Source organism: Pseudochaenichthys georgianus, chromosome 1, assembly GCF_902827115.2.
Source record: "Pseudochaenichthys georgianus chromosome 1, fPseGeo1.2, whole genome shotgun sequence".
NCBI classification, from domain to species: Eukaryota; Metazoa; Chordata; class Actinopteri; order Perciformes; family Channichthyidae; genus Pseudochaenichthys; species Pseudochaenichthys georgianus.
The window spans coordinates 6,179,366-6,206,589 of record NC_047503.1 but is presented as its reverse complement, the minus strand read 5'-3'; the positions used below and the strand labels follow the sequence as shown (position 1 = coordinate 6,206,589).

Here is a 27,224-nt window from a genome sequence, read left to right as displayed (position 1 = left end):
TTGGGGTTCTGTTTCTCCCACTCAAACACAATTCATGACTCTCTAAGTTTAGTATTCAGCCTTTCTTTAAAATACACTGGTGAACATAAAGTAATAGTTAAGTTATTATGTTTCTATTGTATTTGAATTGGATTACATTTTTGACGTACTTTGTAACCAAACAGAGTTTATATGGTTTGTGCATGCTCCTGCATTCATCATTATTTCAATATTACATGTAAACAACACAAAGTATTTTGGAATGCATAAAATCAGGACACCGGTGTTGTCTTTGCTGATGCTTTATTGGCAGATTTAGTAACGATGAAGAAAGAAGCAAAGTAAAAGGTTTGATTATGAAACACAATTATCACACACATATTGGATTACATCTGAGGATTAACATAATTATTTTTGCAAACAAAGATAGGGAAACAGGCTAGAACATATCAGGTCAAGTGCTGAACTAACCCCGACTACTTCTGCCCAGTGTCTCCAAGCAGGACCCCATTTCTAGAGTAAAAGACCTTGGCCAAGGACGGACTCATAGGGGAGGGTATGTATTCCTGACATTGCTGACCACCAAGACTTGGTGCACACTTTGCTTCGTAGGAGTAGAAGAGGGTACCATGATTTAACATGCAAGAATCTCTCACCACAGCCCCGGCTCGCAAAACAACTGAACACTTGCCCAGCAGATCACTATTCCAGTAACTATCCTCATCATAAACACGAAACACCAGTTTACTTGCAAAGTTGATTGTGACGGATCCAAATTGAAATGTCTCCGGCCATCCAGGATTGTCATTGTTACCGATGATGGCAGTGCGCTTAGTCTGATCCCCAAATGTCACCTCCACTGAGCCATCTGTCTCAGTACACACATCACCATACAGCCCTATAGCATAGAGTCTAAAGACCTTCAACGTTGCAAGACCTTTCCCAACCGGACAGCAGTTTGACCTAAGATTCTGATTGCTGTTGCAAACACAAGCACAAGGATCCCTCTTGTTGGCTCTGTGGCCAATCTTACAGGTTTCAGAGCATTGACTCAACACTGCGTTGTTCTTAATGTACTTCTCCACCTCCTGCTTCAGTCCGGCCCTGGCAGGATGATTCTCTGGAAGTATCGTGTGCAGAGGCCTTAAGTTGTATTTGATCACATCAGGTGTGCTTTTCAGTGAGTCAACCCAGTGGTTGTAGACAGAAGGATTTGATTGGTCATTAAAGAGCACATCAGCATCAATTTTGTCTCCACCAACGACCTCTGAGATACGCTCACTAAACTCGATACTGAAACTGTGGCTATGGCCGATCTTTTTCTTCTTACCCTGACAGTTTTTGATCATGCTCTCAATGCTGGCAGTCTTTTTAAAACTAGCAGAAGCCTCGACTTCCAAGCAGTCTTTTACTTCGGTTGCTGTTAGTCCTTTCATTGATGCCTCGCAGGTCTTGACAGAAGTGACTGCTTTTATTTTGCCTCCTAGGGACACTTGTGTGATGAAATGTGTACCATATGTGTCAATCAGCTCGTGATACGAAGGATTTGAGTTCACGGCTGATTGAAATGCACGACTCAGTGGAGGTTTGTCTTCCAGTCTATAGCTGTGAACGAAAGAAAGTAAATACATTTGTGACAGTGGTTCACAGTCCCATTTCATTCAAAACACTGTTCATGTTGCTTGCCATTTTTGCCAATTATCCAGAACAATATACATCAGAGCATGTTTCAGTAAAATTACTGACTAGGTACATTTCAGAGTTAAAGCCTAGAGGACGAATATCAGTCCACACACTTACCCGTAGAAGCGACAGTCGACAGAATGGCTGAAGAAGGTGTAGCGGTCTTTTTTCGACTTCTGGATGGCAAATGTTGCTTCTTTGGAGTGGGAACCCCCAAAGCCAACACCAAGACTGACAGAAGGGTCTACAGGGAGTTTAAGGCCAATTTTCCAATCATTGGACACCGATGACGTGCTGTCATTGACGAAAGTTTCGACCGAATCGTAGAGTAGGCTGGAGACATGTAGATTGCACTTTGGGTAGATTCTCCAGTCGATCACGGTGGCTGGGACCTTCTGTTTCTCTCTGTTCGCTATGCTGTTGCTGTAAAGCCTGCAAGTGCCATTACCAAGATTCCATGTTTCCATGTCAATGACATAGGCCCCTTTCCGCTTCATTGTGACGATGTCGAAGCCTTCTCCACCCAGATTGTAACCTGGGACAAATTCCGCCTTTGCACACTCCTGGGGTGTCCCGATGTAGCTTACACCTGCTGACAGACACAGAGGACTCCATAACCCACACAGGAGCAGGAGAGGCCACAGCCTTGCCATCTGTATGGAATAAATAGAAAGGAACATAAGACACTGAATCAGTCAAATAATGTACTTTTGAAATGTTCAAAATGTCAGTGTAAATCGGACCTAAAGACCTACAAATGATTCCACTCAAACTATTAGATTCATGGGGAGAACTCAGGGGTCTTACCGTGAATGCTGACAGCAAGCTCTGTTCAGTAGCTCAGAATATCTGCCCCAACTTATAGTTTAATGTGGAGGAGGAGTCTTGATTGCCTTTGTGATCTCACAGATATTATGTATACAGTAAGTGTGCATGTATGTGCGAGTGTGTTTCTGCATGTGAGCTTGTGACTTGTTGAATGCACTTTAGTGAATGGCACATTTAGTTTTCCTGCCATTAAAAAGGATATATAGAATTGGTTGAATCTCACATTTTAGAGCAGGATATTTGAGCATAACATGAATAGATATTGTGAACTTTTTGTCAAACAAGTGCATTATATCCTATTTTTCCAAATATACACTGAACAAAAATATAAATGTAACACTTTGTTTTTGCTCCCATTTTTCATGAGATGAACTCAAAGATCTAAAACATTTTCTATATACACAAAATAACCATTTCTCTCAAATATTGTTCACAAATCTGAAAATATCTGTGATAGTGAGCACTTCTCCTTTGCCGAGATAATCCATCCCACCTCACAGGTGTGGCATATCAAGATGCTGATTAGACAGCATGATTATTGCACAGGTGTGCCTTAGGCTGGCCACAATAAAAGGCCACTCTGAAACATGCAGTTTTGCTTTATTGGGGGGGTCTGGGGGGGGTCCGAAAACCAGTCATTTGCCTCACGCAGTGCAACACATCTCCTTTGCATAGAGTTGATCAGGTTGTTGATTGTGGCCTGTGGAATGTTGGGCCACTCCTCTTCAATGGCTGTGCGAAGTTGCTGGATATTGGCAGGAACTGGAACACGCTGTCGTATACGCCGATCCAGAGCATCCCAAACATGCTCAATGGGTGACATGTCCGGTGAGTATGCTGGCCATGCAAGAACTGGGATGTTTTCAGCCTCCAGGAATTGTGTACAGATCCTTGCAACATAGGGCCGTGCATTATCATGCTGCAACATGAGGTGATGGTCGTGGATGAATGGCACAACAATGGGCCTCAGGATCTCGTCACGGTATCTCTGTGCATTCACAATGCCATCAATAAAATGCACCTGTGTTCGTCGTCCATAACATACGCCTGCCCATACCATAACCCCACCACCACCATGGGCCACTCGATTCACAACATTGACATCAGAAAACCGCTCACCCACACGACGCCACACACGCTGTCTGCCATCTGCCCTGAACAGTGAAAACCGGGATTCATCCGTGAAGAGAACACCTCTCCAACGTGCCAGACGCCATCGAATGTGAGCATTTGCCCACTCAAGTCGGTTACGCCGACGTCAGGTCGAGACCCCGATGAGGACGACGAGCATGCAGATGAGCTTCCCTGAGATGGTTTCTGACAGTTTGTGCAGAATTCTTTGGTTATGCAAACCGATTGTTGCAGCAGCTGTCCGAGTGGCTGGTCTCAGACGATCTTGGAGGTGAACATGCTGGATGTGGAGGTCCTGGGCTGGTGTGGTTATACGTGGTCTGCGGTTGTGAGGCCGGTTGGATGTACTGCCAAATTCTCTGAAACGCCTTTGGAGACGGCTTATGGTAGAGAAATGAACATTCAATTCACGGGCAACAGCTCTGGTGGACATTCCTGCTGTCAGCATGCCAATTGCACGCTCCCTCAAAACTTGCCACACCTGTGGCATTGTGCTGTGTGATAAAACTGAACATTTCAGAGTGGCCTTTTATTGTGGCCAGCCTAAAGCACACCTGTGCAATAATCATGCTGTCTAATCAGCATCTTGATATGCCACACCTGTGAGGTGGGATGGATTATCTCGGCAAAGGAGAAGTGCTCACTATCACATTTTTTCAGATTTGTGAACAATATTTGAGAGAAATGGTTATTTTGTGTATATAGAAAATGTTTTAGATCTTTGAGTTCATCTCATGAAAAAATGGGAGCAAAAACAAAAGTGTTGCATTTATATTTTTGTTCCGTGTATGTTGACTTAAAAACGCAGTTATCATCCAGCATTCAGTTAGTATACCCATATCAACACATTTGAAGGTATGTAGGGCCTACTAAGTTTAATTTCATTTTTTTTCAAATGTTTCACATGATAATGATTATCTGTCTCACCCCCCTAACCCCTATTCTTATTAGCAGAAAATCCTCTCCAGACCCTTCAGGTTTTGAGGCTGATGCTCGGCATCTGGAAGCTTCAGCTCCCTCCACAGATTTTCTATAGTCTTAAGGTCTGGAGACTGGCTAGGCCCCTCCATCACCTAAATACGCTTCTTCTTTAGCCACTCCTGTGTTGCCTTGGCCGTATGTTCAGGGTCATTGTCCTGCTGGAAGACCCCTCCATGACCCATGTTCAGTGTCCTGACTGAGGGAAGGAGGCTATCGGCCAAGATTTTCACACTACATGGCCCCGTACATCCTCTCCTCGATGCAGGGAGTTGTCCTGTCCCCTGAGCAGGGAAACACCCCCAAAGCATAATGTTTCCACCTCCATGGTGAGAAGTTGTCTCCTTCTCACCATGCTGCTTTCTGATGGTCTTGTAGCCAGTCCCAGCCTTGTGCAGGTCTACAGTCTTGTCCCTGAGGTCCTTAGACAGCTCTCTAGTCTTGCCCATGGTGGAGAGGTTGGAATCGGATTGATTGATTCTGTGGACAGGTGTCTTTTATACAGGTAACAAGTTGATATGAGGAGTACTTTTTTAATTAAAGGAAGAGGACTTATGTAACCCGTCTGTGGGAGCCAGAATTCTTGTTTGTTGCAAGGGGATCAAATTCTTATTTCCCACAATTAATTATATGATGTACATTTCTGGATATTCTTTTTGATATTCTGTCTCTCATTAGTGAGAGAATCATACCATTCAAATTATAGACTGTTCATTTCTTTGTAAGTGGTTAAACTTACAAGATCGGCAACGGATCAAATAATTATTTCCTTCACTGGATACAAACAAAGGAGTCGGACAGAAGAATACAAATATGATTAAAAACACACAAATTGGCAATTAAGAGTCCTCAATGAACCTAAACTGCATATGTTTGGGACTGTGGAAGGACCCCACACTGGCATGGGGATAGAACCTTCTTACACAAAATGTTCCTTCTGAGGCCACAGAGCTGAGCCCAGCTGTTGTCCTCATCATAAAGATAAGATGGAGGTCGACAGGAAGACTCCTGTCAACCTCCATCTTTATCTTCTGCAATATCTTCTGCAATTGAAGAAAAATAAGAACATGGCATAACTAGCTATTGGATCTTCCTCATATTCCTCTTTTCTCCTCATTTCTGAAATTCATTTGGCAGCACCACTGAATATTCCGGGCTTTCACTATACCAGTCACGTTTTAGTTTTGTACCTACTTAATTTTCAGAAGTTTGTTTCAATTTTGGATGTATTTTTGATTTATTGCAAAAAGAAAACAAGCATGAAATCCAAGGGTCATTTGTATAGGCAGATGTGATTGGTGATTGGACAAATAACATAATGGATTACAACCCTTAACACTAAGTAATAGTGATTCATAATGGAAAAATAAACTAATTGTGATTTTAAAGGACAACAATCATCTCCATTGACAAACAATATCTACCCTCATATTCTAAATAATGTTTAAAATAATAACCTGTGCTTAAAAAGCAACAACATGTGTTATCTGAACACAATCTTTTGTACTGTTTGAATGGTAAACTATCACAGCAGCAGTGTGTTGCTGTTCCCAGACCAAAATGTCACACATTTACTATTGGTTCAGTGGATGTATCCGGTTTATCTGACACATTTCTCACTGTGTGTCATGTGGTGAAGCTCTTTTACTTGAATGAGGAAGCGTCGTTTTCCAGCAGCTTGAGCGAAGTAAAAACACCATATATGGAAATGGCCATGTTGGTATTTTGTCATTAAGTTACTCTGACCCATACTGCCTTTACTTGTTTAACTCTTAAACTCTACATTATTTATACTTACAAAAATACTGTTAGGAAGCCACTTTTAACACCTTGATTTGAACAGTTATCCCCAATATAGTCAATATTTGACCTCTTAAAAACATCCAAAACCAGCGATGATTTATATATCTAGTGGGATACATATTGTACTATATATGGCAGTTTATCATTTTAAATAAATGTGACCAATTTCCTTTTTTTGGCAGTCTGTATCTTTTCATCCTACAGTTGTTCTTTCCCATTCCTATTTGTAAAATAATTTATAATAAGGTTTTACAATAAATGCCACTTTGTATTTTAAAGGTCCCATGTCATGGCCATTTCTACTGATCATAGTTCCATTGTTGAGGTCTACTAGGATAGCTTTACATTGAGCAATGTTCCAAACTCACATTGGTTTCTCACAGCATCTCTGTATAGTATGTGTATTCACTCTGTCCTCAACGGCTTGTTGGACCTCCTGCCCCCCCCCTCCCTGTGAGCCCAGTGTGCTCCGATTGGTCGGGACGTTGCGAGGCTCTTTGCTGCTGAGAGCTGCAGATACAGCGAGAATGAGCGAAACTCATCCTGAGCACACAAACACTCACAGCCGAAGTAAAAACAATAAGTGTGGCTTGATATTGAGAAAGAAAAAGGTTTATAACGCTGTGAGAACGGGTTTGCGGAGAGCATTCCTCCGCCATCCCAACTCGTCTATTACCAGCGTTCAGGGAGCTCTATGCAAGTCAATGGGACTCCCTGTTAGTTAGCTAAGGGGTCCTGGTGTGGGAGGAGCCCCGCGGATTGGTCCATTTGAGCCAATCCGGTCATTTGTTGTTGATCTGGGTGTTCACACGTCACAGAACCCAGGAAGCAAACAATGGAAAAAGAGAAATGTCCAACGAGGCGTTCTGGGGCAGCAGAGACAGGTCTTTTCTGTGTTAGAGTTTTACTCGCTACATGGTGGACTTCGAGGGTGTGTGACTCTGCAGACCGTTTACATGCAGAAACACCTTCATAACACAAGGGGACAGGTGATAACCGGGAAAGCATGACATGGGCCCTTTAATGTGATGTATGTCACTACATGTCACTTTTATCCTAAGTGACTCACATACTCAATACTGTGGGCAATCCCCACAGGAGCACTTTGGGGTGAAGTGTCTCAGGGACACAACGACATGCTGACTGCAGTGGGGTTTGAACCTGTGACCCCCTGATCCGAACACCAACACACCAGTCCACTGCGCCACAGCCTCCCATTGAGAGTTATAATCACAGGTGTGACTTTGAAACAAAAACAGTCACCTTACGAGATGCATGCACGACTTCCTGGGTCACATGATGGAGCCGTGCACTCTCTCTCAGCTGCAGGTTTGCAGCTTTTTATTGTTTCTCATCTGACGTGTTCCACACCTCGCCCTTTGTGGTCAACGTCTTTCATTTTTCAACAAATCTTTTTTTGGTGAAGCCTCTGAAATTATTAAATTAGTTTAATCAATCGTAACAACAAACTAAAAGCTTTATTTATGTAGCTTGCTTACTGTGGCTTGTTAATGCATACTTAAGTAAGTACGTAAGTACGTGTGTTAACTAAAACCCTAAACTCTTGTACTGTGGCTATTTTTTAAAACACTTTTAGTTTATTTCTGAGGGTTGCTCTTCCATGGTTTTTATGTTATATACTGAAGTTGAAGAAGTACTTGTTCCCATGCTCAATGCATTATTTCACTTCCTACTTTCGGTCAGATATATGAAAGCTTCAAACACTGTGGCAAAACAGTTTGGATCAAGAAACCAAAGAAAATGTCAATGCGTTTGCTCTCTCAATCTCTTGAATGTGAACATATCTGACTTCTCTGCTAATCTATCACAGTCCACGATGCTTTTAAACTTCTGAAATTGCAAAAAGACTTGTGTAGTGTGAATGTCATAGCACTTAATTAACACAGAGCAACATTACATGACCAGGTTATTTAAGGGCTTGTGTTAGTAACAACAACACATACTGTTTAAGCAAATATCTGATTACTTTTAAGGAGATATTTTTAATAAAAATTAAATTTTAATGATATATACTTATATTAACAAAAGTATAAATACTCATCAAAATGGTAATCTTCCTAAAAAATGTATATTTAATTATTGAATAATAATGTTTGATGTACAGGTAGTTAAGGTGCATACTGCTAGGTAGCTTGTGAAATTCTCTCCTGAAATCTGTGAAGCCTTACAGTATGTTAACCTGTCTATAATAACACATCATTCATCTGCAAAAATAAAATAATATATTAAAAAGCACAATATTTCCCTATAAATGAGAGGACATAGCAGGAAGCAATATGTAAAGTACCTCAGAATTATACTTAAGTATGGGACTCGAGTAAATGTACTCTGTAATTTAGTTTGCTGTTCAGATACACTATGTATTTGTCTAACTTGTGATTTGAGTCAGTATTTGGTCATGTGTTCCTTCCTTATGATGGCTACAGTCCTTTGAAGAGTTAGATCAAATCAAGTGTGTAAAAGTCATGTTGAACTAAGGGGCACGGGCAGGCGTTAACAGGAAGTAGAGCAGGTTGTCCATCGATGGGAAGATCCAGCCTGCATGTTGTGTGACCTTGGACAAGAAACTGAACCCCAAAAGGCCCTGAAGGCTGGACATAAGTGTTAGAGAGTGTCTACAAATATTATTTAACAGGGTCCTATTGTGCTTTTTGGGGTTTTCCCTTTCCTGTAGTGTGTTATAGTTGTCTCCCACACACCCCCCCCCCCCTGTCTGAAACGCCTCCGTTGGACTCCTTTGTTGCTTCCGTAACATAACGACCTCACCATGAATCACTTAAGCTTCTATAGTAGGGGGGGGAAGAGATGCTGCAGCACAGGCAGTATGATAAAAAGAAAGAGCTTTTTAAACATTAAAGCATGGAGACATGTCCCAGTAGAGACACTAAATACTCATGTGAAATATAGACCTGAAAATGAGCATAACAGATTTAAATCAGACCCTGATAGACCTCTGGCAAAATCCAAGTCTTTCTACCATCCAGTTACACAACATCTATGCACTCTCCTCCTCCTGTAGTTATTGCAGACAGGGTTTCCTCTCACAGCGTCTGTGTTCATAACATGGAGATGTTCTTCCTCTGCTGCTGCTCCTCTAGTATTACAGACAGCCCCATCTCTTTTCTGATGATGTGCAACCTCTGAATAGTTGCAATTCATATTATTACCACAGAGGGGCTCAAGATCCATGTTGACATTCGTAGAAAAGTGACATATTTACAACAGCTGCACCCCAAACTAAAGACATTCAGTATATAACAATTTCCTGATCAATGGGGATCAATAAAGCATCTATCTATCTCTCTATCTCTCTATCTCTGTTCCCAGAATGTAATTTTAAATTTGATATATAGATATCTGTTTGGACAGTAGAGTTTTTGTCCAAAGGAGGTGAGGTGAGTAAAGAAACTCACCTCTGTTTTAATGCACTTATTTTAAGTCGCATTGTAAGCTTAACCTTATTGAAAATGTACGTTATGTCATAATGTTTATTTGATTTGAATCATAAACTGATCCCATAAACCAGGGGTGTCAAACTCAAATAAACAGTGGGCCAAAATTAAAAAATGGGTACTAGTCGAGGGCCGGACTGGTTCAATGTTTATTGCAAAACTTATTGAAATGAACTTATTGCACATATTAAACCTGGAACTAACAAAGCTTAAATGATTGCCTATAAAAACAACATTAAACATTAAATAATCAGTTGCATTAATTTCTTATGGCTCGATCTGCAGCTTTTCCAGAGTCATTTCTTATGATTACATTTCCCCACAGGCCAACAGCAGCTTCAACAAAACTATTCCCCTCAAAGAGAAAACCAAACATGCCCTGTTCTCGTGAGAGAGAAAGTGCAGAAGGAAACATCCATTGAAACTCAGTGTGCTGCTCTGTGATGCTAGTTCAAGCCAGATACTTGGCGTCTCATCTTGGGTGCAAGTTCATCAATGTTTGGGCTCAGGCTCTGAGCTGAGGAGACCCTCAGGATTGAGTGAAGGTGTGCGTGCAATATACCAGCGGGCCAGATCTAATAGTAATTAGAAAATATCCTGCGGGCCGAAATTAAATCCACCACGGGCCTGATTTGGCCCCCGGGCCTTGAGTTTGACACATGTGCCATAAACAAATACATTTAAACAAACACATTACAGCTATGATTCTGGTTCATCAGTCTGTCTTCTCCCGTCTGTCAAACACAAGCTTCTGAACTTGAGCAGTGTGTGTGACACGAGGGAATTCATGTATCCACCGTCTATTTATAACACACAGAGCAGGTGTGCCGATACACAGAGGCAAAGTGATTGGCTGGATCTCCAGAGGACTTTGCTTGTGTAAACACACACACACACACACACACACACACACACACACACACACGCACACACACACGCACACGCACACACACACACACACACACACACACACACACACACACACACACACACACACACACACGCACACACACACACTTTACACGGCATTAATGTATGTATGTATGAAACATATTTAAAGTGTCAGTGCCTATACAATATATTACCATGCACACTCAGACAATAAGTGATTGACAGCTTGCTGCTGACACACACACACACACACACACACACACACACACACACACACACACACACACACACACACACACAACACACACACACACACACACACACACACACACACACACACACACACACACACACACACACACACACACACACACAGGAGGAACATACCTGCAACCCTCTGTAAACAGCAGATTTTCTGATCAACACTCAAATGATTTACAGCACACAGGCACCATGGAAACAACTGTTCCGATAACTACCTGTAACCATATTGTATTAAACAGAGAACTACCTAACCTGCCACCATATAGTATGTCCCCAACATGAGGTCAGAGCCTAATGTACCCACAGTCGTTTTATTACCTCAGAGAAAAGGGAACAGCGTTTCATGAGAATAGAGAGTGGGAGGAAGATAACCGTGTTTGCATGACTTTTATTGTGGTTATCTGCACCTACCTTTAGTGAGACTGAAAGCACTGCTGCAGTCTCAAAAAGGAAGTAGGCGAGGCCTTTGTTGACAGCGACAGTGCTGCAAACACATGTTCCAGGAGTTTTTAATTTGTACTTTGTGTGTAATAACGATGAAGCACTGTTGAGAAACAGAGCACGGAACTTGAAGAGAGCACCGTACCTGATGGTTCAAGTGGAAATCTGTTGGAGGGGACTGGTTCCATGGACTGTACTGGATTCATCTTCACAATTAGACAAATCTTTTGTGAATGGTTTTGGCTTATTGTAAAGCTTTTCAATTCAAAGGTTTCTGGTTTTCAATCTGGAGGAACTAAGACTAAGCTATTGTTGACATATCTTGCCTCTTGGATACTGGATCAACCAGATTCAACATCGTGACAATGCCTGTGATCGTACTAGAGGCCAGCGACTTCACCAGTCCCCTTTTCTTGGTACGGACATGGGAGGTCTTATCCGGATGCATCACCTTCAGCCTTGTGGCCTCCCTTGAACCTCCTAACCCTCTGTCCGACCTCAACTCCACATTCAGGATCTTCTGCATGTTCATCTGGTGTTTCTTCTTCACCCTGACGCTCCTCATCCACATTCTCAGCATCATCCAGTTTCACAGCCTTATCCCGGTATCCTGGAAGAACCTCACTATGACGACGGCAGTCTTAGGCGCACTCATGGGTCTCAGTGCCTCTGTGGTTTTCGCCTGGATGGTGATGGATCATGGAGGGAGGCTGACGCACACTGTGGCCGCTGCTGTGGCCTCATGCATCACCTTCCTGGCCTACTCCTCAGAGACGTACGTCCTTCGCACCCAAGCCCATGAACAAAGAGGATACATGGGCAGCAACCCTGGCCTCCTGAAGATACTCCAACTCTGGGGAGGCTGTAACATGATACCCCTGGTTATGGAGGTGGTCCACAGCCAGGGGTCTGCATCGGGACTACCTAGTGAAGTACTAAGTTGGCAGCTGTGGGTTTCCACCGCATTGTACGGAGTCTGTGTTCTCATGTCTCTCGTCACTGTTGTGGTGATATTAGGAGACTTAGCCGGGCGATGTTTTTTACCTTTTGACAAATTATTGGCTGCTTTCAGTATGATTGGGGTGTTGCTCTACATGGTCGCCACGGTGATTTGTTTTACTAAGATCCTGCAGCTGAAAGAACTCGGAGATAGAGCCCCCACTGGAGTGACAGAACTGATTATCATGGAAACAGTGGTTGCCAGTATTACACTGTTAGCTTACACAGTGGACCTCGCCTTCTCTATTAAACTGTTGTGTGACAGGAGTCATGCATAACATAACGAAGTGAATGTATTGCAATATTCAGATGTACAGTCCTGAAAAGTCAAGAAAAAATCATGTCATTGGCAAGTATGTAAAAGTCAAACTAAGTGGACGCTTTTGCTGTAAACTATTGCTGTGTTACCAATGTATATTTCCATATATAAATGGCTAACTTATAAGTCCTGTATAGGTTGTTTATAAAGCAAACTTAAAGACAAAAAAGCTAACAAACTAATAATTTAGCATAATTGATCTGACATGTGAACGTAAGAGGCAGCTATGTATCAGGAAGTAGAGCGGGTCAGCCATCGCATGTTGTGTGACGTTGCTCCTGAAGGATGTACATAAGTATTTGTGTGAAAGAGAATTTGACCTTGATAGACCCTTACCTCTTGCTGTAAACATGCCAGTGTATCTACCGGGACATTTATGGTATAATAAACATGTGTGGACTGACGGCATCCTTGGACATAATAATCTGGTGTATTTTGTGGCAGCTGAACAGCAGTCACCACTGATAAGACTTAAAATATTAAACAGTTGACTGAGGAGTGTATGTCATTCAGAACTAAAAAGTGACACCAAAATCTTCAGGCTAATAACAGGTAATGCTCATGTTAAAGCTCACAAATCAAGCTAGTGTGAATTTAAAGAGGCTCAATGTGAACAGTTGCAATTTACTAACGTGGCAACACTCAATAACGGTATACGTCTACTTAAATCACAGGAGAAATATACCAATTGTTTACCTACAGTACAATATATTGCTCTTGTTTTTATATAATAACAATATGTATTTATTTTTTATTGTGAGGGACTTCAATCAACATTATATGGATTTGCTAATTGACTAAACACGTAGCATAATAAATAGAAAAATATATGTTCCCGTGCTACAGTAGTTTCTGTTTAATGTTTATGTAATTGGCCATGCTATTCACTATTGTAGAATATAATTTTCAAAAATGTACATAGAAATTATGGGAAATGAACCAGCTTAATAATATGAACAAGACTACCACTCCTACTAATAGCCTACTACTAGAACTACTACTACTATTACAACTAATAGATACAAATAAAATAATGAAATGAAATGATAAAAATCCCACAATAACAACAGTACAGAAAAATATAGATTGACTACATTATAATAATACTAATGTTTGTTTAACACAATACATTGAATGTATGAAATTAAGTAAGTTCAATATGTTTGAAGGAATTGCGATCAATTATGAAGTCCTGTAAATGTGCTAACATTGCCTTACCATACTTGCCAACCCTCCCGATTTTCGCGGGAGACTCCCGATTTCACTGCCCTCCCCCAGTTTCCTCCCGGGGTCATATTTCTCCCGCATTTCTCCCGATTTCTGACAAACTCAGATTTACTCAGGACTGTTTCCACTCGGACTTTAATACAGCTACACCATTGTTTGGTTTCCATGGTAGCGCGTCTCTTTAGCAGCGCGCGCAACTGAAAGTCTGAGAGGGTGGGGAAAATAGTCACAGAAAACAGAACAAGAATTGACAACTCTGCTCACTCCTCTCCTTCACATATGCTCCATAAAGGATGGTGCTACAGGCCGCAAGGCAGTGCCCTTACAACTACAATAAGCATGTTAATGTTAATCCAGCTCCGGCGATCCACTAGCACCCCTCCCCCGCGGTGGTTTTGAAATGCTCCCGATTTCTGAGGTCTCAATGTTGGCAAGTATGTGCCTTACTGTATCATTGTGCTTGTTTCTTTGCATTGATAAGCCACTGGGCTGTATTCACATTTCACTCTGTTTACATTCTGACATCTGCCTCATCTACTCAAGGTATTTAAAGAAGCTCTGCCGAGAAATGGATTGGCAACCCAAACCGCCAGCCAGTTATGTTATCCCTCGGCTCGGGCTTGACTACTCTGGTCTGATAAACTGCTGCGTTTTTTTCTTTAAGGACTGAGTGCAGTTAGTCAGTTGTCAACAGGCTGAGCGAGAAAACGAGCCGTAGATACTACATGGTACGTGGAACTGATAATACAAACGTTACTGTTCGTTACCGTGTGGAGAAAAACCATACGACTCGTCTAGGAAGTTCACATTTGTATCAGTATTTCCGTATAAAAATGAAGCGCCCCGGACACGGTAAGCTATCTTTCTCATTTAAAAAAAACATTTAGCGAGTTTAGTGAGATGACTTCGACTAGCAGTGACTTTAAAACACATTTTTAGGAAGCTAGTTGTTTAGGTCCGTCTGTAAAGTGTAATGTATGCTAATAAAACATCTCGTTCATTTGTCGTTGTTGTGGGCTTGTTATTTTACATTCCTAACAGACTGCTTTCACTAGTCGTTGTTTTCCCATTAAATCCTAGAGCACGTTAGCATGCGTATTAGCCGATGCTCCTTCCAACAACACACACATGTGAAAGGCTTGGAATGAGAATGATGGTTTGCCATATTGTCACAATCTATAAATATTGTACATTCATGCCACCTATGGTTTAAAGTATCTAAGTGCATTTAATCTAGAACTGTACGTAAGTACAATGTTGAGGGACTTGTACTTTACTTAAGTATTTCCATTTTATTCTTGTTTGTAGTTCTAGTGTACTACAATTCAGAGGTAAATATTGTCATTTTCCTCCACTACATTTATTGTATACCTCTAGATACTTTTCAGATTTGGATTAATGATAATCAACACTCAAATAAGACTGTAGTAACACCTGGTTTCATTTCACATGATACCAAGCAGTACGTCATTCAAATGAGTTCCACCTTTACCAGCTTTGATAAATACGTGAATGCATCATTCATTATAATCAAAACATACAATAAATATGATTGTGAAATGGGCCAATCTGCATAATGAGTACTGTCATTTTGGTACTTGAAGTATATTTAGATGCCAATACATTTGTACTTTTTACTTGAGTAACATTTTTGAATGCAGGACTTTTACTTGTAACAGAGTATTCCTAGACTTTGGTATTTCTAAAGTACAATATCTGAGTTCTTCTTTCACCTCTTCCTGATAAGAACCTACTCACCAAGAAAAGCATAAACCCTCCCTTATATACTGCCAGTTTTTACGAGTGTGTTTTGCACCGACACCTGTACTTATTTTGTCTTTTCTCTTGCTGATGTGTTTCTCAGAAGCCCCCTTAGCATCATGGACATGTGCAACCTGACTCTGCAGGAGGCAAATGCAAGTCCCAGGCTGGATTGAATGGCACTGAGGATACAAGGTAAGCCTTTGCCAGTACATTTGAACTCATTATTGATCCGTTTCCTGAGCTACAAATGACCTCAGCGAGGGCAAAGTCTAGATACAAGGGAGAGGGAGAACAAACATAGCTCAGAAGAATTAAGATCGGAGCAGGAATTCTACTACTTTCAGGGTGATAAAAGGACACTTAAGGGAAATGCGAAGTCTATATGAAGTGATATTTCTTAACTGAAGTAACACAAAGAGATGGGAGATGTCAACATACTGTGTTTTGGCATGGGAATCATAAGACATCTTGCATAGTGAGATACTTAACTCTTAATTGCTAAGAGCAGGTTTGCCATCTATGTCAATCACCTGTAGTGATCCTGGTGCATAAAACATTTGAATATTTAAAAGGCCTCTAGAAGCTTTTAGAAATGCCACACACATTCAGGGCCTTCAACTATAAGCCCTGGTTAATGTCAATAGAAGCAAGGTGTTCTACAGGTTTCTTTGCACACCTTAAGGTATATTTCGCTATGCAATATGTCTTTCCTCGAACACTGTAACCGGTTTTCTGTCCCTCCAGTTTTCCGGCTCTCAGTTTGTGGCATGTAGCTGTAGAAAAACACCAGCGCTCGTCTGAGTTCAGTGTCTCCTTGGGGAGTTTCAACATGTCACTCTCTAGTGTTACAAGTGACGAGGCTCCAACTGCTGTTGTCAGGAATGCTAATATTGCGCTGATTGTTATGGACCTAAAAACAGGCTTTGATATCTTGCAGCCAAGGTTATGTAATGTGGTTTAATTGGTCACAAAATGTCCCAAAGGGATCTGCACAAAGAAAGCTTATGGCCATGGCCCAGCGCTCAACACCAGACAATGCTTTTTTTTGGATTCTAAAATTCTCTTTGTCTCTCCATATATTCATGGTAAATGATCACATGATCATGTTCAGTTCTATGGTGTATTGCAGCACTTTAATTGTTCTGACCCTTGCACTCCCACAGTGTTCTCTTTGTCATTTTCTTGGATGTTTTTCGGTTTAGGCTTCTGATAGAATTGAATGACTTGGGAATACAGTTGCTGTGTTGTTGAGTCAATATTTCACACTTAATGGTGAATTGAATTTCAAATTTGCATGCACCAGTTATATCTTGTATAATATAACAGACTACTGTACACAATCTTCAACACAATCCCTTCATTTATTTCGTGTGAGACCAAGGCTAACATACAAGTCCAACAGCATTGTAGTGTTATTTGTACTGTAAAGTATGGGATTAGCTTTCTAACATTGTATTTCCAAATAAATGATTATTTGTCTTATGTAATCAAATACTGACATATTAAGATATAGAAGGTATTGTTTGCATCATAGGTTTGATTTGTTAGTATTTGTTAGTATTTGACCCCAGTTTGCCTATTTATATGATTTTAAAAATGCCAAAACTTGGCATTACTCAAAGAATACATGTAGTATATTTCATTAAAGGGGAAATATAATTTCCCTTTTTAGGTTAATATTTCAGTTTAGGGTTTGTACTAGAACATGCTTACAGGTTTTATTGTTCAAAGAACACACCATTTTTCTAATTTTGCCTGACTGAATATACCTGTGTTCCTCCTCTGACTGAAACACTTCACATAGTGCTGATCCCTTTAAGGGAGAACAACAGAAAGCCCAGCCTGCTCTGATTGGTTTGCAAGAATAATATTGCAGATCTTGTTTTCAAGCTCTTGTTGGAGATACTGGTTCCGGAGCGGTGTATTTAAATGAGCCTGCATGACATAGGAAGATAAAGATTTTAAACTATTTACTATCCTATAAATAAGACAATTCTGTGTCGTCAAGACCCAGAAGAGCATATATCCCCAAAGATTTAAAACAGTCAATTTATTAGGTTTTATATTCCTTACAATAAACACCCAATAACAGATTGAGTTTATTGTTTATCCCTGGAAAGAACTTTAGCTCTAAGTAGGGTTGACATCATGGAAACAACGTTCTATGTCTACGCTGGTTGCTAGTTGTTTATCATTAGCTACTTTTTAGACAATTCTTAATGAGGAATAATGGCTCATTTTCGTGGCTCAGTGTCGGCCTTTTTTTATAATGTCCATCTTTTCACTGAATGATCGTCTTGAAAAGGGTACTAAGTTAACAACAATTCCGCAAAAATAACATCATCTTCACCTGTTGCCATTTCGGCGTAAAAAACGAATAAAACTTCAAATGAATTGCTACGTCGCATTTATCTAGATCCTCTGTCCCGAACCGGGCCTTTTAGAATACCCTGGAACCGAGGGAAACTCTGAAAGAACACGCCCATCGGCTACAAATCAATATATGATTGGTTGATCAAACTTTCAATCCAAACGTACGCTCTCATTTAGTGCAACGGCCAGGGCATTCGATCAAGGATGTAGAATACCTTGGTTGAAGGATATTCTACCCAGAGACCCAGAACAAGATCTGATTGGTTGCTTTCTTTTCTAACTGGTTGCTTTCTTTTCTAACTGGTTTTGACACTTTAAAATTCGCACTTTCATTGGAGGCAGTCGCAATTTCTATAGGCTCGCACCACCTGTTCGCATCTGGCATCTGTTAGCATCTAGCTCTCCTGCTTACAAACTTTTAGCCATCCCTGCTTATACAAGTAGTAGTTTTAGTTGTCTGCGATCTGCGGAGGCCTACTCCCACCTGTTGAGTACGGCTGTACTGAGGTGTCCACATTAGTTTCCAAATCGATCAGTAAGCAATTTGAATTTTTAGCCTTAAATATAGAAGTGGCAAAGGGGCAACAGGTCATGGTGGTGGGCTGTTACAGACCCCCCTCAGCTGGCAAGGACTCCTTGTCTTCGCTAGCAAATCTTTTATCGCAGCTAGACTACAAGGAAATAGTGCTACTTGGAGATTTTAACTGGGACTGGTTAACTGCAGTGTCAGAGGATTTTAAAAACCTTTGCATCTCTTTGAATGTTACTCAGATTGTTGACGGTCCTACTCGCCCTAACATTAAGTCCCCTAACAAATCCTCCCTAATTGATCTAATTTTAACTAATGTTCCCCATAAATATTCATCTGTGGGAGTATTTGCGAATGATCTGAGCGATCACTGTGTTGTAGCCACAATTAGGGACACTAAGGTTCAAAAGGTTAAACCTCGTATTATCATCAAGAGAGACATAAAACATTTTGTTGAGCAGGGTTTTGTTCATGATCTGTTTGGGTTTGATTGGGGAAAAATCGATCTGTGTGCTGATGTAGAAACCGCATGGTCTTATTTTTATCTTGGTTTTATGGAGATCATTGATAGACATACACCCCTGCGTACATTTAGAGTGAAGGGACGAGACAATCCTTGGTTTTCTGCTGAGCTGTCCAGTCTCAGGCTCAGAGGTAGAATGACTGCATTTGAGGCAGCTAAGGAATAGCTTCACTTCACATGTCAAAAGTGCAAAGTCGTAGTACTATTTGTCAGTTACCACAGAAAACCTAAATAATCCTAGAACATTTTGGAAAGCCATAAAATCGATATCCACCGGTGAGATCCGTAATGAGCTACCTCCGTGCCTTACCACAGCATCTGGCTCTATATCGGACAGGGCCACTATGCTAAATTGCTTTAATGAGCATTTTGTGTCCTGCGGTTCTACGTTTGATTCTGTCACTGACTCTGCTTCTGTAAACACCCCAATCCGTGACTCTGAACAACGTGGTCTGGAAAACCCTTTCAGTTTTACTCCTTTTACTGTCAATGTTGTTCACAAAGCCTTATGTAAGCTAGATCCTAAGAAACCGTCTGGCCCGGACAACGTAGAACCTTTCTTTTTAAAGATAGCTGCAGATTTTATTGCTCTTCCTCTTACTTCTCTTTTTAACCTCTCCCTCAGCGCTAACACAATTCCAAAAGTATGGAAGTCAGCTTATGTCTTGCCTTTACTGAAAGGAGGGGAGGCAACTATTTTAAATAACTATAGGCCAATCTCTAAATTGTCAGTTCTGGCGAAGATGCTCGAACGCCTAGTGAGTGAACAGGTAAAGGAGTTTTTATGTATAAATGATATCCTGTCTAAACATCAGTCAGGCTTCAGAAAGAAACACAGCACCGTCACTTTCCAAAGCGTTTGACACCGTCGATCATCACATTTTAAAGCAGAGGCTACTCAGTATTGGCATATCCAGCCTTGCAGTGGGTGGTTTGTGAACTACCTCTCTGAAAGGTCCCAATGTGTTAATTTTGATGGACTGTCTTCTGAGTGGTTAAACATTGCTAATGGTGTTCCTCAAGGTTCTGTTTTAGGTCCACTTTTATTCTCCATATATATCAACAGTTTAGTTGAAAATGTGAATGAAGCTACTTTACATTTTTATGCGGACAATACCGTGATGTACTGTGCAGGTCCCTCCATTAAGGAGGCTGGTGTTAAATTACAGGCTGTTTTTAACACTATTCAGACTCAGCTCGCTGAACTAAAGCTTCTTTTAAATGTTGAGAAAACCAAGGTAATGCTTTTTTCAAATCTAAAGAGATACCAGAGCCTGTTTTAGATATTGTTACTATGCAAGGACAAGTACTTGAAGTGGTTGCCTGTTATAAATACCTAGGTATCTGGCTTGATGATTGTCTTAGGTTTCTTTTTCAGAAACAAGTCCTGTTTCTCATTTGAAGCCAGGAAAAGGCTCTGTGACCTTTTTACCTGTGCTGGACTATGGGGATTTGTTGTATATGAATGCACCTGCCTTTTGCCTGAACAAGTTAGATGCCGCCTATCACAGCGCACTGAGATTTGTCACAAATTGTAAAGCACTTACACATCACTGTACCCTGTATACCAAGGCAGGTTTGCCATCACTCTCTGTACGGAGGCTCAGTCATTGATACACGTTTATTTATAAAGCTTTGTTGGGTAAAGTCCCGTATTATATCTGCTCTCTGATAACACAGAGAGTTGCAAGCAGCTATTGTCTGAGATCGCATGATGTAGTATTGTTAGATGTGCCAAGAGCAAGGACTGTCTTAGGTAAGACAGCTTTTATGTGCGCAGCTCCACTTGCTTGGAACAATCTTCAGCAAGAATTGAAACTGAGCAATCTCATTCCTCAACATGTATTTAAAGCTAGGCTAAATGAAATGCTCGTTGATACTATGGGCACTTGTAAATGTCTATAACTATGTAAATGTATCCTGTAAATATAATGTATAATGTCCTTTATTGTTTTATCATGTTTCATGTGGAACCTATATGCTGCAGGTCTCCCTTGAAAAAGAGATCTATGATCTCAATGGGACCAATCTGGTTAAATAAAGGTTTGAAATGAAATGAAAAAAATCTAACACAAAACCACTGAAATGCGTAGTGCATGGTCCCAGAAGGACAAACAAATCAACGTAACAATCAACAACACAGATACGATTCTTATTTATACATTTTATTTATATAATTAAATCGATTTTTTGTTTGTTTTATCCAAGTGTTCCAGGGTATTCTCTGAACATCACATGTTGAAGGGATATAGGATTTGTGTTGATTTATACAACAAATAATGCTTATCCTTTATCTGACATCTGTCTCAGATACGACACTGGTACATTGTTACACTTAGCTGTCAAGTTAGACAGGGTGAGAGAGAAAGAGGAAGCTGTCAGTTTGTCAAGAGGAAACTAAATCAGGATTCTAACATGTGAGAGACAGATGGAGGTTTTGGGTTTGAGCAGCAGGTGCGGTGACCTTTTCCCGCTGTTACTTTCCTCAGAAGGAGTGTGTCATATGAATCTTTCACGCCGAGACAAGGAACATGTGCCGCTTATCATGCTCTGCGTAGGAGCCGGCCTACACCCCTGTTGACTGAACAGCTGCTTGTGGCTTTGACTCACATATGGCCTTCCAAGTTCTCACCATGTCTGAACTATTAATATAAAACCATTATTTGTCTTCTTTTTCACAGTCAGGGCCAGTGTAATATATTTTTCATCAGTTAAAATGTTTTAATTAATAATAATAAAATCAGGTCTGCACCCATGTAGCCCTCTTCAGCACAACAATTGGACTTGTACTTACAGTTTTTCATCCATCTGCTAATATTAATCTCCTCCATTCACACAATCCATTTCGATGGCGTTTTAGCGAGTATTTTCTACTTCATAGAATGCTTCATAATGCTCAAGAATTGCACAAAACTGTTCCATTGTGATCTGTTTTTCTTTGTTTATGCCTGATCAAGGCCTACAAGATAAGAACCTTTCTGAAAAACTTTGCTCAGTTTGCCTTCCCTCACATGCGAGCCTAATTTGGCTTTTGGCTGTTCAACATGTCCGTTGTCAGGCCCTTGACTTGAGGCTTATTTGGATTAAGATAAATACAAACAAAGTCTTCTCCTCTAACAACAGTTCATTTTATTAATAAAAGGTTATTCGCTCCCTGCTTATTTAACATATTCTCATGCTCCGTCAGGCCCTCATTCAACAGAGCCTGCCAGCTTTGCAGGTTTAAAACGCAGACTGCCTTATTTAGTGAGAGACAACGCAATCAGAGCGTTTTCTACTTTTTGCCTACTAGTAATCTAATGGACAGTGAAATATATATATATATATATATATATATATATATATATATATATGACTGACGTTAACATACCTGGGTGGCCCGACCAAGTAAAGTCTATGTGTGGGAAACCCTTCAATCATAACATTTATGGCAATAAGCGTATTTTTCATGTAGAGTGTAACGGGACTTCCAGTTTTGGGCAAACTGCGTGCGCATCACTCTAAATCCTCAATGGTAATGTTTAGATGGATTTTGAAACTTCCCCTCGATTCTATTGGCTCTAGCGGTTCCAAAGAGGTGTCAATCATCAACATCGACCGAGGGGGGCCAGAGATATGGCAAATCCACCCAAATGATCCCAGAAGTGGGGTTTTTTCTAAATCTCTCTAAAAAGGTCAAATGTCACGTATTTTTGCATCAATCTTGATACAGGGTACTTATTATATGTTATAGTTTGGATTCCTAAAGCTTTTAGTCTACCATCCCATCATTAAAGGGTGATTTCCACTGTAAGTAATGCGTTTATTTTTAACGGAAACTATAATTTACATTTTTTTACTATGTTCAATCTGAATTTACTTTAAAATAAAAACATCTATATTGATTCTGACTTTTTCTACATCCAACTCACAGGTGTATCATTGCTTTGAGAAACAAGATTATTAATTTACCCCTTTTTAGAAGTGAAGATATAGTCATTTGTTCTGGGCATGTCATTTTTGAGCCTGAGACCTGAAAAACAGGCTTGGGGTTTAACAGGTTAAAGCCTTTGGTTATGTAGCTAAGCATTGCTTCTCCTTGGCTTCGCTTCAGCAAACATCACAGTAGTTACAGACAGGTGCTCCCCCTCACCCAACCAACCACTGAGATAATGACCATTACATCCACAGAATGTGTCAGACTGCCATCCAGCAGGCTGTTTCAGGTGCTGCCTCCATTGTACGCTGACACTACCATTCATCTCGCTACCTTCATAATAATGACTTGTTACCAAAGAAAAGAGACAGAGGCGAGGTGGGAGGTGGGAACATGTATAAATATAGCCTGTCTATAAATACTAACTCAGTTTCTTACTCAAACTGAGATATTATTCACAAAGCTACAGTACAGGGCTTTTTTGGTGAGAGAAAAGGGCAGGGGGGGGAGATTGAGATGTGAATGAATTTTGCTCTAAAGCCACTCCTTTAGAAATGCTAGCAGTCATTCACCATGATATACAGATTAGTCTAGAATATGATGAAATGGCTCCATTACTCAATGACATCTTTTGTCACTACAGTTTGGCTGACCAGTGCTTTTTTCAATTAGTTTCACGTTATCCAACACTGATAACAAGTCATTAATGCAATCCACACTTTAAGTTGATTGTTGTCAACTGAGGGCACAACTGTTTCTAAATTAGATTCAAATTGAAGGAATTCTGATTGTAAGAAGCTTTTTTTTTTTTTAAAGAAAATGTATTAGAATTGTATCAGTTATTGTATGTTATATAACTAATGATTATATGTGGAGACCTAACATCTGTTGTTCTTATCAGCGTGTGATGTCTCTCGTGCTTCAAAGCCTGCTGTGATGAAACCGTATTGGGTTGCAGGGAAATGTAATTACCCCAGAGAAAGGCAGACTGTCAGTTACTGGTGAGGTTAATGTGATCAGAAACAGGACAAATCCACAACCCAAATTCTACAGAGAGACGATCACATAAGCGGTGCTGGTTTATGGCATTTTCCATTCTGAACTTGTTGAAATGAATTACTGTAGTATGTTGACATTTGGACTGTAATGGCCCGTCCACACTACAGCTTCAAAAAAAGCTTGGAGCTGGGCGTGTCTGAAGCTCGACCAACAATCACATGAATCTCCCGCCCCTGACACACAAGCAGCGGTTTGATTGGCTAGAGCTTGTACTGGCATATGATTTGATTGGCTGACGCTTCCACCGAAAGCTTCAGAAGCTTCAAAAGTTGAACATTGCGCAACTTTTGCAGCCTGAAACGCCAGGAAAGCTCCGCTCTGCTTCCCACAATGCAGTTCGGCGAAAAGTGACGTCACTCCATTCAAAGTGAATGGGCAGACGCGTTGGAAACCGTTTTTGAAGCTGTCGTGTGGACGAGCTGTAATGTGTTTGGAAACAGAAGATTCTTTGTGGAGACAAAGCAGGAAGTTGGTTCCGTCTTATCCCCGGGTTGAGCCAGATGTGGCAAACTGGGCAGATGTTTGCCCCAAAGGCCGGATGCAAACTGTGGCTCTGCTTTCTGATCCATTCCCATGTTGTTGTGTTGGCTATGAGCATTAGTTCCACTGTGACTTGGTTCTGGATGAATCTTTTTGGTTAGCCTGTTTGGCTGACAGACCATTTTTCAGTTTTTCTTCAACTTATTCCAAAAAGATAAAGTGTAGCTGACTGTTTTACATCATCATTTCTCAGAAGGATAAACCATAACTAAACTAAATCAGTAGGCCGAGCGAAAAGAGCCCTGGTTTGTCTTGATAGCTTGTCTGTGAAACATGATTACACAGTTAACCTCTTGCCCACAATTAAAACAGATCTTAACTCTTCTTTGTTCCCATCAACATTTGCGTGCCAATAATGGGCGACTTGTTTTAAGGAGCCTGCATGTGACCAGCTTTTTATTGAATAGTTACTGCAGGGAGGCTGGTAATTAAAACGGAAATGAAAGAACTCAATGGAATTTCAAGCAAAACCACGAAAGAGCAGCAAAAGATAAAAAATCTGCTTTGAAAAACGACTTACAGAAATGATGAAAATAATCTACATATTTCTTTAGTTTTCAGTAAAAATCGATGGGTCTCTCTCCTCTGATATTAAGGCTGAGCCGGTGTGTGTAACCGCAGTAGAGGCTGATCTTGATCCATGTCGCCGTTTTTTCAGCCAAGGTGTTCATTTAAAAATAATGAGGTCTTGTTGACAAGGTTAAGCAGCTAAGTGAGCAGTGCATTATTTACGACGAACAGCATATGGGTCAGTGAACGAACACGGTTTGACATGACTGAGTCTTACCAATTATTAACTACATAAAAACACACGGCGTCTTTATGTTTTGTTTTGGTCTGGTTAGTCGTGTGAAGCCTAGACTGTGCTACTTTTACACTGTTTTTCTCTCTTCTCCAACTCTGTTGCTTAACACAGGATTATTGTTTTCTCACTTCCTTAAGGCCGTGGCCCAGTCCTAAACACGATGCTTTGCGTTGCTTTTTGGATTCTAAAATGATCTTTGTTTCTCCATATCCTCATTGTAATTTATCACATGATAATTTTGTAGGTCTATGGTGTATTGCTACACTGACATGACCCTTGCACCCTTACAGTGTGTACACTTCTTGCAGTATTCCAGTTTCGTACTTAACAATTATTTGAATTTTAAATTTGCATTGATTAGATACTGTAAAAGACTACTGTCCATATGGAGTATTTTTTACAACACGATTCTATTTTGTCTGAGACTAAGCCTGACGTGAAAGTTAAAACACATGTGTATCTAATTTGTAACTGTAATGTATGGTGTTTTCCTTCCACAAATGTCTTTGTTTTAATAATACCTGTTTCCGTGGAATGCAGTGTCAATGTGCTATGACAGCCTACAGAGACAGTCCCAATTGCCTCTCTGTTTCTAAATACAGGATTTATTTTCTTCCCTGACCTGGTGGACGCTCTGTCACATGCTCTCCTCGAGCCGGAGTGTTTGCACTGCTGTGATCCACAACAGCTGAGCCATTATTGCAGCCAATAATTGAGCAATCCCTCTAAACTGATGGTCAGCAGAGAACAAGGGTTAAAGCCTGTCAAATCTGTCATAACCACTCAGTCATCAGAATGTTGGAGAACAGGAAAAAGAAGTAACTTCTACATCTGTTTGACTTATTTTCATAACCATGGCGGAAAACGGCACACATCGAGAAACTTTTAGTTCTCATACTGATATTCTGTACAAACTGTGAAGTCCACTGAGACAAATGTAACATTTGTGATATTGGGCTATATAAATAAACATTGATTGATTGATTAGTCATACATCTGTGTATTGATTTTACTGGGTGTCACAGAAGTAATTCTCACATATGCAACTGTAAAATGTGCTTATTGAGTTAGGCCTGACAAAAATGGAATACACCTTGTTTGTGTTAAACAGGGTTGTGAAGGATACTTTAAAGATATAATGGTAGTTACCTTTAAAGGAGCTTTTTGGGGTTTTCTCTTTCCTGTAGTACGTTATATTTGTGTGCATATACACTGAACAAAAATATAAATGCAACACTTTTGTTTTTGCTCCCATTTTTCATGAGATGAACTCAAAGATCTAAAACATTTTCTATATACACAAAGTAACCATTTCAATCAAATATTGTTCACAAATCTGAAAAAATCTGTGATAGTGAGCACTTCTCCTTTGCCGAGATAATCCATCCCACCTCACAGGTGTGGCATATCAAGATGCTGATTAGACAGCATGATTATTGCACAGGTGTGCCTTAGGCTGGAACATGCTGCCGTATACGCCGATTCAGAGCATCCCAAACATGCTCAATGGGTGACATGTCCGGTGAGTATGCTGGCCATGCAAGAACTGGGATGTTATCAGCCTCCAGGAATTGTGTACAGATCCTTGCAACATGGGGCCGTGCATTATCATGCTGCAACATGAGGTGATGGTCGTGGATGAATGGCACAACAATGGGCCTCAGGATCTCGTCACGGTATCTCTGTGCATTCACAATGC

General features: G+C 40.6%; 2 protein-coding genes across 8 annotated transcripts in view; one reads left to right on the top strand and one right to left on the bottom strand.

Annotated features, from left to right (window-relative positions):
- Positions 1–275: 275 nt before the first annotated feature.
- Positions 276–27,224, bottom strand: part of LOC117454240 (perforin-1-like) — a 57,772-nt gene continuing 30,823 nt past the window's right edge. The window contains exons 1-3 of one of the 4 annotated variants that reach the window (XM_071203863.1): positions 14,008–14,106; positions 1,780–2,315; positions 276–1,584 (exon numbers count right to left, since the gene is read on the bottom strand). In XM_071203863.1, the coding sequence (XP_071059964.1) occupies positions 456–1,584; positions 1,780–2,315; positions 14,008–14,097 (1,755 nt within the window). In that variant the 5' untranslated portion in view covers positions 14,098–14,106 and the 3' untranslated portion in view covers positions 276–455. Of the gene's footprint in view, positions 1,585–1,779; positions 2,316–2,469; positions 2,480–11,153; positions 11,237–14,007; positions 14,107–27,224 lie in introns of those variants that run through there. The other 3 variants (XM_034093408.1, XM_071203868.1, XM_071203879.1) reach the window with 3 other exon arrangements.
- LOC117442950 (testis-expressed protein 2-like) overlaps positions 14,288–27,224 on the top strand; it is a 54,028-nt gene continuing 41,091 nt past the window's right edge. Inside the window, exons 1-2 of one of the 4 annotated variants that reach the window (XM_034080366.2) lie at positions 14,288–14,450; positions 15,881–15,972. The gene's annotated coding sequence lies outside the window, so the exon portion shown is untranslated. Of the gene's footprint in view, positions 14,451–14,476; positions 14,869–15,880; positions 15,973–27,224 lie in introns of those variants that run through there. The other 3 variants (XM_034080175.2, XM_034079750.2, XM_034079229.2) reach the window with 3 other exon arrangements.